Source organism: Anguilla rostrata, chromosome 14 (assembly GCF_018555375.3).
Source record: "Anguilla rostrata isolate EN2019 chromosome 14, ASM1855537v3, whole genome shotgun sequence".
NCBI lineage: Eukaryota > Metazoa > Chordata > Actinopteri > Anguilliformes > Anguillidae > Anguilla > Anguilla rostrata.
This window is the reverse complement of record NC_057946.1, coordinates 4,525,271-4,537,770: the sequence shown is the minus strand read 5'-3', so window position 1 is coordinate 4,537,770 and position 12,500 is coordinate 4,525,271. Positions and strand designations below refer to the sequence as shown.

At 53.6% G+C, this 12,500-nt stretch overlaps 1 protein-coding gene across 1 annotated transcript in view; it reads left to right on the top strand.

Annotated features, from left to right (window-relative positions):
- nsmfa (NMDA receptor synaptonuclear signaling and neuronal migration factor a) overlaps positions 1 to 12,500 on the top strand; it is a 40,531-nt gene that overhangs the window by 14,955 nt on the left and 13,076 nt on the right. Inside the window, 5 exon segments of the mRNA XM_064308860.1 lie at positions 323 to 384; positions 693 to 1,381; positions 1,383 to 1,431; positions 2,829 to 2,895; positions 3,523 to 3,528. Coding sequence (XP_064164930.1) covers positions 323 to 384; positions 693 to 1,381; positions 1,383 to 1,431; positions 2,829 to 2,895; positions 3,523 to 3,528 — 873 coding nt within the window.

The following is a 12,500-nucleotide window of genomic DNA, read 5'->3' as shown; positions in this document are numbered from 1 at the left end:
AGTATTTTACAGTAGTGTAACAGTGAGAGTGTTTTACAGTAGTGTAACAGTAAGAGTATTTTACAGTAGTGTAACAGTGAGAGTGTTTTACAGTAGTGTAACAGTAAGAGTATTTTACAGTAGTGTAACAGTGAGAGTGTTTTACAGTTGTGTAACAGTAAGAGTATGTTACAGTAGTGTAACAGTGAGAGTGTTTTACAGTAGTGTAACAGTGAGACTGTTTTACAGTAGTGTTACAGTAAGAGTGTTTTACAGTAGTGTAACAGTGAGACTGTTTTACAGTAGTATTGCACGGAGGCTCAGAGTCCTGTTTCTCTTGCAGAGCAGCCAGAGCGTTTGGAGAGTACCTGTCCCACAATCACCCGGAGAACCGCAACGGATCAGGTCAGGTGACTTTCCATAACCTCGGCTAGCTCACCCTTCTCTCTCCTCTCTCCTCTCATTCGTATAGCTGTCAGATCACTCCTTTCTCCTTTCTCTCTCCTCCCCTGGCATCCCACTGCTCACATTTTAGACCTTGTTTCTCCTCTCATTCAAAAAAGTGCTTTACTGGCAACTCACCCATTTTACGGTTAGGCCTTGCCAAAATGCTGACCTCATAAGACAAATGGCCCTGTCTCCTTTCTCTTCCTGTTTCTCTCTCTTTCTCTCTCAATTCCACTACCCCCCCGCCCCTTTCTGTCGCTCTGAAGATCACCTGCTGTCTGACTCGTACCTCGGCCAGGAGTCAGACTCCCCGGACAACGGGCGAACCGAAACCAGCAGCCGCCGCCCATCGAACCCCGCCCCAACGCCGGCAATCGGCGAGCCGGGCCTGAGCAAGCCGCCGCAGGCCACGCCCACCGATCGCCGCCTGTCTCTGGAGTGCGGGTTCCCCAGGCAGGGGCCGCAGCAGAGGGGCGGAGTCTACACCATCACCGGGGAGGGGGGCATGCTCGGGGGTCGGGGCAGCAAGGAGAGCCTGGAGCTGGAGGTGCTGAAGGCGGGGCGGGACCCGAGGCAGGCCCCGCCCCCTTCCTCTTCTTCCACCTCCCCGCTCCCGCAGCAACGGCAGCGGCACGGCGGGGGCGGGGCCGACGGCGGCGGGGGCGGCGGCGGGGGCGGGGCCAGCGCCCATCACCACGGTAACCATCACCACAGCAGCCACCACCACCACCACCACCACCACGGGCACCAGCCCTCCCAGCCCCTGCAGAGCTCGGTCAGCGCCCACAACATCCGGGGCTGGGGCGAGGGCGACGGCAAGGAGGGGGCGGGCTCCCGGGACGACTGCAGCCTGGGCTGCGACGCCTGTGCCAGCGGGGCCTCCTCCCAAAGCCAGCGCTCCCTGGACCTGGAGAGCACCTCGCGCGACGCAGGCAAGCAGCGGGAGGGGGGGTTAAGAGAGGATGGGCAGTGTGGAGCAGGGGGTGGGGTTAGAGAGGAGGGCCAGTGCAGAGCAGGGGCGGGGTAGAACGGGGGGGCAGGGGAGCAAGGGGCGGGGTAGAGGAGGAGGCTGTGTGGAGCGGAGGCAGGGTTAGAGAGGAGGGGCCAGTGTGGAGTACGGGGCGGGGCTAGCAGAGGAGGGGCAGTGTGGACAGGGGGCGGGGTTAGAGAGGAGAAGCAGTGCGGAGCAGGGGGCGGGGCTAGAGAGGAGGGGCTGTGTGGAGCAGGAGGCAGGGTTAGAGAGGAGGGGCAGTGTGGAGCAGGGGGCGGGGTTAGAGAGGTAGTGTGATATTGGCAGGGGAGTGGGCAGTAGGAATATCCTTCCCAGTGTCAGAAGCAGTAAAAAAAATGATCCCCCCTCAGGACGCTTAATTATCATTATTAATGGAAAACTACAGCCTAAAACACTTATGAGAATTTTGCATATTGGAGATGTGACCCAGGTCCTGTTGTCCTGTTTTGTAGGGTGCATCAGTTTTTTTTGCTGCTGAATTCAAGTTCTGCAGGCAACATGATCATGATGTCACGGGGTGATATTGCGACAGCAGGAGCAGGGCTGTTTAATAGGAGAGAGTGTCTTCAGCTCGCCGTAACACCAACTATAAGTATCAGATATTTATGTCGGCCCATTAAAGACAACAGGTCAGGGGGTTTTGCCTTGAATCCCCGCTAATCAACTTTCTGCAGTACTCTCCTACTGAGAGAAATCAATCACTTATCAAGAGGACATTTTTGCCGTGCCAGCAAGCCTCAACAGTCCAGGATGCAACAGTGTGGCTTCACAGGGGAACTGGGATTGTGGCCAAAGTCAAAGTTGGATCTCTGACTTTGCTTTTGGCCTTTTTAGCTAAAGCGGGGGGGGTAACGTAGGAAAATAACACGCTGGAGCAGACCCGGAAGAGGCCTGCCAGGATAGCAAATGAAGAATTGTAATTAGTGATAAAGTACGATATATATAACAAATATCAGATAATAAACCACGTTTGCTAACCAGGTAAATGTTTTAGCCTGGAGTTTTCCTTTAATAATCGGATAGATTTATAAGTGCAGTGTGCCACCCCCATGTCAAACTCACTTCTTTGCCCCTGGATGTGGGGGCAGGCTGGGAGATATGGAAGAGTGTGGGTGTTGGGCTAGAGGCGGAGCTGGAGAGGAAGAACTGCGTGGAGCAGGAAGATGGGGGGAAGAGAGGGAAGAGAGATAGAGCAGCTGGAGGAGGGGCTGTTTCAATGTCATCCCCATCTTTTGCTGTGGGGGTGTGCTTATCTGTGAGTTTGTGCATCCTTTGTCTCTTTGGAGCAATCAGAAACTAGCCCCGCCCCCAGTCCCACCTTAGCCCCGCCCCCAGCCCCACCCTGCCCCACCCACCACTGACCACCTCTCTCCTCTCCTCCCCTCTGCAGATGACGGCAGCTGGTTCCCCAAGGAGAACATGTTCAGCTTTCAGACGGCCACCACCACCATGCAGGCGTGAGTTTCTCACCCTCAGCCTGACTCTACCTGACATGCATGCACACACACACACACACACATACGCTACGCACCACCACATGTGCACAGCACGACCATACCAACCATAACACATGCAGACAATACGCACACACACACACACACACACACACACACACACATTACATACAGTACATAAATGCGTGCATGCACACACACACTCACACAGACATGCACCTGCGCGCACAGACTCACACACACACACACAGACACACACTCCAGTCTCTCCAGTCCCTAATGGCTGCTTTACTCTCATATATAGATAATTGCAGTTTGCCCTTCAAACACTGTGCCTCGCTCATTCCCTTCTCTTATTATCTCTCTCTCCCTCTCTCCTTCTCTAAAGCAGACACAATCATACAGCGCCAGTGTCAGTATTCAGTTAAAATCATGGCATGACTGTAAAAGATTCTGTACAAGTTAGCCAGCAGGCTACTTTTCCTTGACAGTCCCGCTCCACATAGGCATTACAAGAAACAATGTTTAAATGAAATCAGTAAAAATGTATGTATGTAAAAAAATAGGTGGAATTTATTTGTCTGTTTTTCCTCTCTTGCATGCCCCTCTCCCCACCGGACCGGTCCACAGGATTTCGTAAGTACACCCCTCTGCCCCCCTCTGCTGCTCTCCGTGTGGGAGGACCCCCTCTTATGCGTCCCGTAGATGCTGGTTTCCCTGCCAAAAAAAAAAAACCCCTTGCAGCCTCCTAAACCCGTACCGCACTCTCTCCTTTAACCCGTAACCCCTGACCTTTGACCTCTTCTGCTCATGGACTGAGTGTTTGAAGTTACACATGGAGGTAGCATAGCAGGGCACTCTTAACTCTCCCTAAAACCTGCACTTCACCCCCCTGCACCCCCTCAGACTCACAGAACAGCAGTAGCCGGTATGGGACAGGCAAAGTGTGGTGCCTCTGCACGGTTCGGAATCTCAGATCGAAAGCGAGCAGCGCAGGACCTTTCCGCCGAATCGACCCTTTCAGACGCTGATGCAAGCCCTTCTCTAAATTTGGGACAGAGAGGGGGGCGTGAGCTCCTAGCTCCTAGCTCCTTGAAGGAGCATTTAACGGGTTGGAACGTCCTCAAAGATGGCGCGCCCCGCTCGATTTCCGGGTCAGTCACGCGCCGCGGAGACAAAGGACGGATAAAATAAGAAATGAGAAAACTTGTGACTCCAGACCACGTCAATTTCACATTTTTTTTTTGACCCATTTGGCCTTCCGTACTTTAGAAAAGAAGGAGGCAAGGAAATGAAGCACGGAGGTAAAAAAAACAAAACGAGCGGTTGGAACGCACCCAAGGTGTGAGCGCTTTGCCCGTTGAGGCAGCTGGCCGGCCGCGGTCTGGATTCTGGGAGCGAGCACCTTGGCGGTTTTATTTCGCCGTTTGCAGCCACTCTAATCTGGAGTGATTACGTTTTTTTTTTTATTCCCGCCGCCCTGGCGCGTGCCCCGCCCGCTTGGCGGCCTGCCGGCGGCCCGGCGGCGGGGTCCGGCAGCATTTAGGCACATCGGCACTGCGGCAGCTCGCTAGCAGAACAGCCGAGGCGTGGTCTGCCCAGACGAGGATCAGCTGCGGGGGGAGAATGCGAAACGGCCGACTTTGCGTTTTTTTTCTCCTGACGCCGCCGGACCCCGCGGCGGGCCTGTGGGGCACTCGCTCGCTCGCTCGCTTTTGGGAATCCGTTTGACACGGCTGGGTGCTTTTCTCTCTCTCTCTGTATCTGTACTCCAGCCAAATGCCTTGTTCGAGCCTACGACGGCGGCTGTGCCTCTCGGGGGTTTGAACCCGCAGCCGCTTGAGTCGCCTTTTTGCGTTCTGTTCTTCTTTGTAGACGCCGCTCAGCAGTTCTCGGCGCGCTCGCCCCGATCCCCCTGAACGGCTTTTCCCGGCGGACGTCCGGCTGTGCCACGCCAAAACGTTTTTATTTGAGCAAGGCTTTTTAAAAAAAAGAAAAAAAAAAAAAAAACAGGGACAGTGCGGATTTCAGGTATTAATCCAGCTGTCGCCGCTCGCCTTCCTTTAATTAAACCTTTCACACGCGAGCGCGGCACAAGTTCCTGACGCTCTGTGATTTGCGCGGAGAGCGACGGGTTCGATGCCGCCAGTTAATTTGCTTTCCCCGGCCGCGCGGGAGAAGAGAAGGCGGGGCGCGGGGCGCGTATGCCGCACAAACAAAAAAAAACGATCCGGCCCGATAACGACGGACGGACGGGCGATTGATCCGCTCTCGTGTTTGGAGAGAGAGCGCGCGCTGAGCGATTACGGAGAGAGCAGCAGATCAATCAAAAGTATCCGCTCGTGCGTGACATCAAAACAGCGGCAAGGACACGATGATGAGAAACAGCGGAAAGCGTGATTTAATAATGGAACGGGAGCACGCGAGCTAATGCACGTTCCGGTTCAATTATGACTTCGCGTATCGGGCGAACGGGTTCATGTGCCCCATCGACGGCTGCGTTCTGATCCTGTTTATTCGGCACGAGCCCTCGTTTAAAGCAACGCGCCGTTTCCTGGAACTCGCTCGGCTGATGTTGAAGTGATGTACGGTTTTCATTCGCTTACTCGTTTGACGGAGTCGTTAAACGCTCGCGCAACGGAGTTAGCCGAAAGGCTAGCTTTCGTCTGTGGTCCCTGGGCATGTCTGAACAATAGCACTGCAGTACAGAAAATAGATACATGCAGGAAGATAGTCAGGCTAGGCAGGTTACCTCACTCAACAGTGTCACATCTGGGTGATGGATCCACACCCTTCTGGTTACCAGTCTTCCTTCATTGGAAGTGTGAGGCTTGATCTGGGGAATCCAAAAGCAAGCATGCACACACACACACACACATGCACGCACGCACACACACTCAATCATGCACGCACGCATGCACACACGCACACACGCACACACGCACATATGCACGCACGCACACACACGCACTCACACACATACATACGCACACGCACGCATGCACGCACACACACACACACACACACACACACACACACGCACACACTCACACACACACACGCTCACACACACCTCTGCAAGGCTTTCCCTCCAGGTGTTGGGAGAACATCTTACTCTTGGTGCTGATGGTGACCAGCTGTGTCATTATGTCAGAGAGGATATATTTATGACAGTTTGCCGTTGCCCCTCACCCCTTCAATTCAGTTTAACTTCAAAAAACCTTCTTTTTTCCGCGAGGGAACATTTTGTGTGGCGAGAACCATCCTTTTCACAATTAGAATTAGCATGGTGGGTGCATTCAGAAAATCTAATGATGAACGCCTGTAAAATAAAAAAAGCTGCTTAGTACAGAATATCATGGTCATGGCCAGTGGACAGGGACAGTACGTGCCATTATTATGCTGACAGTGAACCATGATACAATGTAGCGTAAAGGCAGTTAAAAATGCAATGGCAGCAGTAAATCTGATTGTGTTGAAGTACTGGAATAAAATAACGTTAAAAATTATATTGATAAAAAAAGCATCATGGGCAGTAATGTAGGAATGCAACGTGTTCAGTAAAGGAACATATTATTTCAATATATGCGATGGCACCTGGATAAGAGCGCACACACACACACAAACACACACACACACACACCACTGCTGTGATCCCCTGCATGATGATGAAAGCTGGGCTGTGGAATGCTGGGTCCTGATTGGTGGGCTTGGCTGTGGGCATGCTCGATGCCTGGCGTAGACGACTCTTCTCTCCGTTGACTATCGATGATACCCACCCGCACCTTGAGCGTTAACCCCGCCCCCCTGACCTGGTGCCAGCCCCTCCCCCCCCACGTACTAACAAAGCCCAGCCCTCTATGACTATGCACCCTCACCCCCCCGGTACTAACCTGGCTAATGGCTCCCAACCTGACCCCCGACCCCTGACCCCTGACCCTGCGCACCCACGTTAACGCTGTTGCGCGTCCTGCCAGGGCGTTCCGGGGCCTTGCTGAGAGAAAGAGGAGAAAGAGACAGGTGGAGTCTGCGGCCATGATCCAGAGGTACCGCACCCCCCACCCCTTTACCCCACCCCCCCGCTCCTCTGTTTCCTGTTTCTGTGCCACGCCTACTTTACTGTGGCCACACCCCCCCTAAACCCGCCCACACACCCACCCGGATACAAGATACTGTAACTCCCTGTAAAGATGCGCTGATGAGGTGTGCACAGGGGCACGCGCAACTCGCTGCAGATGAGTTCACGCCTCCCACGGGCGCGCTGGTGCTTTGGGGACTGCGCGGGCGTTCGTCAGTGGTGCAAATTAGCCTGTGAAGAAAAGAACCCCGCTGGGCATCGATGGCACCTCTCCGTGTGGGCTGTGCTGCCGCACGTGTGTGTTCTGGAAAATTCCGCGCGCCCGTGATGTCATTTGAGTCATGTGCAGCTGTCACGCTGGGCCGATCTATGGAGAAGACTGCTGTGTGAGCTCAGAGTTCGGCTGCGCCCAGGAACGCACTGGGTACGCTGGGTATTCTGCAGAGAATAAAGTGGGGGGGGGGGGTCTACTGAGGTTCACCGAGGGTCTGCTTCTCCCCACGGTGTAACGACCACCACCAGGGTAGGGCAGACGGGGGAGAGACGGAACGCGAGGAAGCTTTAATGCCCCCGGGGGGGTATTTGTCTCGCGGCAGTCTCTAACAATCCACCACGCCGCCGGCATTGCGCAGCGCTGCGGCTGCGATTAACGGCCCACAATGCAACAGGTCCCAGGGCGCCGTGTGCGTGCGGCTCTACAGTACAAACACAGGGGGGTCGCAGAGGAAGCGGCCCGCTGTGTACTGGCTGGAATACGGTAGCTAGCTGCAGATGACAGGGAAGTGCTAGTCTAACGCCAGACACAATTGGCAGTGTTCGCGGGTGGGGAAGCCGGTGAGGGTGTGAGTCCTGATCGCTGCATTAGCGACTCCTACTGGTTGGTCTGTCCAGCGGGGAGGGGATCTGGGGGAGATGGCGTGAACCTCCGCGCGCGAAGCGGCTGTGGCAGTCTACACCCATCCCCAGACGGACAGAGGATAGCCCATCGACCAGGACTGTGGCTGGTCCACACGGGAAATTGGTATAACGACTAAACTGGGGAGAAAATGGGAGAAAAATGGCAAAAAAGGAACTAACTCATAGAGCGGGACTTACCCATCATCCTTACCTCCCTGCGACATCCTCGCACCAAGCTCCTGGGCTTGGAATCCAGTGCCCCCAGCCCTATAATGGGGGTCACGGTTCTGCTGACGGTGTAGAAGGTGCTGGTTTTTATCAGATGAGCACTCAAACTGAGGTCCTGACTCACTGTGGCCATTAAAGATCCTGTGAACCATTCCTAAAAATTAGGGGTGTTATCTGCAGTGCCCTGGTCAAATACTGGCTCTCTGTGTCCAGCCACATAATCATCCCCTACGTCTGAAGGGCCATAGAGTCCCCTGCATTCCCTTCCAGGTCATCGCTCATAATGAAAATGGCTCATTCCGTAGCGCTGCCTGGCTAAATAAAAAACATTTGCACTCGGGGGCATAGATTGTTCTCCAGCAGGTTCAGAGGGGGGGGGGGTCACCCTGACCAATCAGATGCTGAGCGAGGAGGCTGCGCTGGAGCTCGGCTTTTACACCCGTGATTCCCCCCAGCCCTGCCGGGCCGGCTCGAGATCACGGTTGGGGGGGGGGGGGGCGGTCAGCACCCCGAGGAAGACCCAATAAAGGTGAAATGTTCGTCGCGACCGGGGCAGTGGTGGCCGGTAACAAATTTATAACGCCAACTTTATCGAGCTGCGAGGCTCGTCGTCCTTCCGGCGTCTTCCGCACCTCAGCTCCCGCGCTGCTAGAGCGGTTCTGATCCAGCGGCGCTGATCCAGCGGTTCTGATCCAGTGGTTCTGATAGAGCGGTTCTGATCCAGCGGTTCTGATCCTGCGGCTCTGATCCAGCGGTTCTGATAGAGTGGTTCTGATAGAGCGGCTCTGATCCAGCGGTTCTGATCCAACGGCACTGATAGAGCGGCTCTGATCCAGCGGTTCTGATAGAGCGGCTCTGATCCAGCGGTTCTGATAGAGCGGTTCTGATAGAGCGGTTCTGATAGAGCGGCTCTGATCCAGCGGCTCTGATAGAGCGGTTCTGATAGAGCGGTTCTGATCCAGCGGTTCTGATAGAGCGGTTCTGATAGAGCGGTTCTGATAGAGCGGTTCTGATCGAGCGGCTCTGATCAGCGGTTCTGATCCAGCGGTTCTGATAGAGCGGTTCTGATAGAGCGGCTCTGATCCAGCGGCTCTGATAGAGCGGTTCTGATAGAGCGGTTCTGATCCAGCGGTTCTAATAGAGCGGTTCTGATCCAGCGGTTCTGATCAGCGGTTCTGATAGAGCGGCTCTGATCCAGCGGTTACCTGATCAGCGGTCTGACTAGAGCGGTCTCTGATCAGCGGTCTGATCCAGCAGGTTCTAAACAGAGTGGTTCTGATCCAGCGGTTCGATCGAGCGGCTCTGATCGGACGGTTCTGATAGAGCGCTCTGATCCACGCTGTTCTGTCTCAGCGGTTCTGACCAGAGCAGGTTCTGAGAGCGGTTCCCTGTAAGAGGCGTGATCCAGCGGTTCTGATAGAGTGGTTCTGATCGAGCGGTTCTGATAGAGCGGCTCTGATCCAGCGGTTCTGATAGAGCGGTTCTGATCGAGCGGTTCTGATAGAGCGGCTCTGATCCAGCGGTTCTGACCGAGCGGTTCTGATCGAGCGGTTCTGATAGAGCGGTTCTGATCCAGGGGTTCTGACCGAGCTGTTCTAATAGAGCGGTTCTGATAGAGCACAGACCCGCCGTCGCACGCTCGGTGCGATCGGAACATATCGTGCGCAACAACGTAATTTAAAAAATCACATCGCCATGTTTCAGCTCTCATAATGTCTGGGACTCAGAAGAGGGCAGGCTGAGAGTATTGTTCGCCTGTAAAGTATGTTTTTTTGTATATGTGATCTGAACAAGTCGCACTGGAAAATCACATCGGGCATCATTTCAGCTTCCTGTGTCAGTAAATCCTGAGACCTGGAACCGGGCAGAATACTAATGTTACTGAAGTCCTTGAATGGTAATAATAGTAATACAAAACAGAGTGTATTAGCACCTTTCACACAACAAAGCAAGTATAGCTCAAATGGCTCCATAGCGGGATATAAACGATGTGGATAAGACTAAAATACATCCAAAAAATCTAATAAGTTGTGGACAAATAAAAGGGTAAGTAGAGGGTAAATAAAAGGAATTTAGGTCAAATAAGCACTAATCACATGAATAGCTATCTTAAACAGGTGAGTTTTCAGCTGAGGTTGTAACTTATAGCTCAGTTTCGTGGTGAACCGTTCCTTATATTTATATTATATTATATTATATATATATATTATATATTTTGCAGTGTACACGGAGAAGGGCATTTCGTAACCAGTCATTTTTTCTCACACTCAAAGCGCTCTACATGGATGGGGGGGGGGGGAGGGGGAACTCAGCCCCCACCAACGTGTAGCCCCCACCTGGATGATGGACGGCAGCCATTTTGCGCCAGAACGCTCACCACACGCCAGCTAAGGTGGAGAGGGAGAGAGAGAGAGGGAGAGAGGGACTGTAGCCTGTTAAACTGGGGGGATGATTCAGCGATAGGATAGAGAGAGCCAGCTTGGGAATATCAGCCACGACCCTCTTTTCAGTTCCCCCGCAATTCACTCGCAAAATTATTCAAGAGCTTTTCTTCGGCAGATCCCGGAGGTCTGATCGGCTGCTAGGAAAATCAAAAGCTCATAGAAATAGATGTGTTCGGGTGCGAGTCCTCCCACTAGCCTGAGGCCGGCGCGGGGGTGATTGACAGTATTGCGGGGGACAACAGGCTCGTAACAGCGTGGTTCCGCCTTTTTTCCCAGGGTTCCCGAGGTTTGGGCGAGGGTAGGCGAGGGCTCGGGCTGACGATGTAGTTTACGGCGTAAAGTCCGGGTCGTCTGGCGGGCGGACGCTAGCGCCTGAAGCTACGCCCGAAGTGCTTCTCGCGGGGCGCAGAGTTTCACAGAGCGCCCGCTCACAGTCGCTCTCTGACAAACCGCTCAGACGCTCAGCACTCAGAGTCACTGGGGCCCCGTGTGTCGCTTTCATAGCCGGCCGCCCACGCAACTACTGTTGCATATTGTAAAAAAAAAAATGCAGCAGATACACACATTCCAAATTAAAATTGATGGTGAATGGTAAACGGACTGCATTTATATAGCGCTTTTATCCAAAGCGCTTTACAATTGATGCCTGTCATTCACCCATTCACACACACTCACCAACGGTGAAAGGCTGCCGTGCAAGGTACCAATCAGCTCGTTGGGAGCAATTAGGGGCTAGGTGTCTTGCTCAGGGACACTCCGACACGCCCAGGGCAGGGGATCGAACCGGCAACCCTCCGACTGCTAGACAAACCGCTCTTACCTCCTGAGCTATGCTGGGTAAGAAGTACAAAAACCAGTAACCTGGGTAACTACAAGCTCTGAAACACTGTAGATATTATAAAGCAGTTACTGTTCAGCCACTGCATTCGTGAATGAGATTCCGTGTTAGAGCACAAACATTTGTACTAATGTCCCTGCTACTAATTAGCGTTAGAGAAAAACAAATAGATTGAAACAGATGGAAGAAAAACGTTTTAAAAATGAAGCGAATAACTGTCATTGCGCATTCAGGGCTCTTGTGTGCATGGGCGGGGGCGTGATGCGTGAAGTTCACGCGTATTTCATGATTTAGAGTCAGAGTTTGGGGTCAGTTCCATTTCAGTTTCGCTGGTTCAGTCAGGGAATGATTTGAAAATTCTACTATTATTCGGAAACGACCGGTTAAAAGGACACCGTCTCCTCGCGTTTATTGAAATTTCGGTGCGTGACCCTGTGGGTGCGTGTTGCTGTTTTCATACGCTGTGGGCGGCGGAGGCTAATCGGTTCTGGGTTCTGCGGGGCGATGATAACGGAGCAGAGCGGAGCGGCACATCAAACAGGGAGCCGTGCTGCGGAGCGCGGCGGGGAGCGGGGGAAATGCAGAGCGTGCGCCAGGCGAACGGCGAGGTACGGTTAGCGCGGTACAGTTAGCGCGGGTACGGTTAGCACGGTACGGTTAGCGTGGGTACTGTTAGCGTGGTACGGTTAGCGTGGGTACAGTTAGCGTGGTACGGTTAGCGTGGGTACAGTTAGCGTGGTATGGTTAGCACGGTACAGTTAGCGTGGGTACGGTTAGCACGGTAAGGTTAGCGTGGGTACTGTTAGCGTGGTACGGGTAGCGCGGGTACAGTTAGTGTGGTACGGTTAGCACGGTACCGTTAGCGTGGGTATGGTTAGCGTGATACGGCTATCGCGGTACTGTTAGCACAGTATGGTTAGCATGGTATGGTTAGCACGGTACAGTTAGCGCGGGTATGGTTAGCACGGTACAGTTAGTGTGGTACTGTTAGCGTGGTACTGTTAGCGCGGTACGGTTAGCGTGGTACAGTTAGCGCGGTACAGTTAGCGTGGTTACGTTTAGCGCGCTACGGTTAGCACAGCACGGTTAGCGCTCCCCACCGCATTCCGCTCGTCCTGCTGTT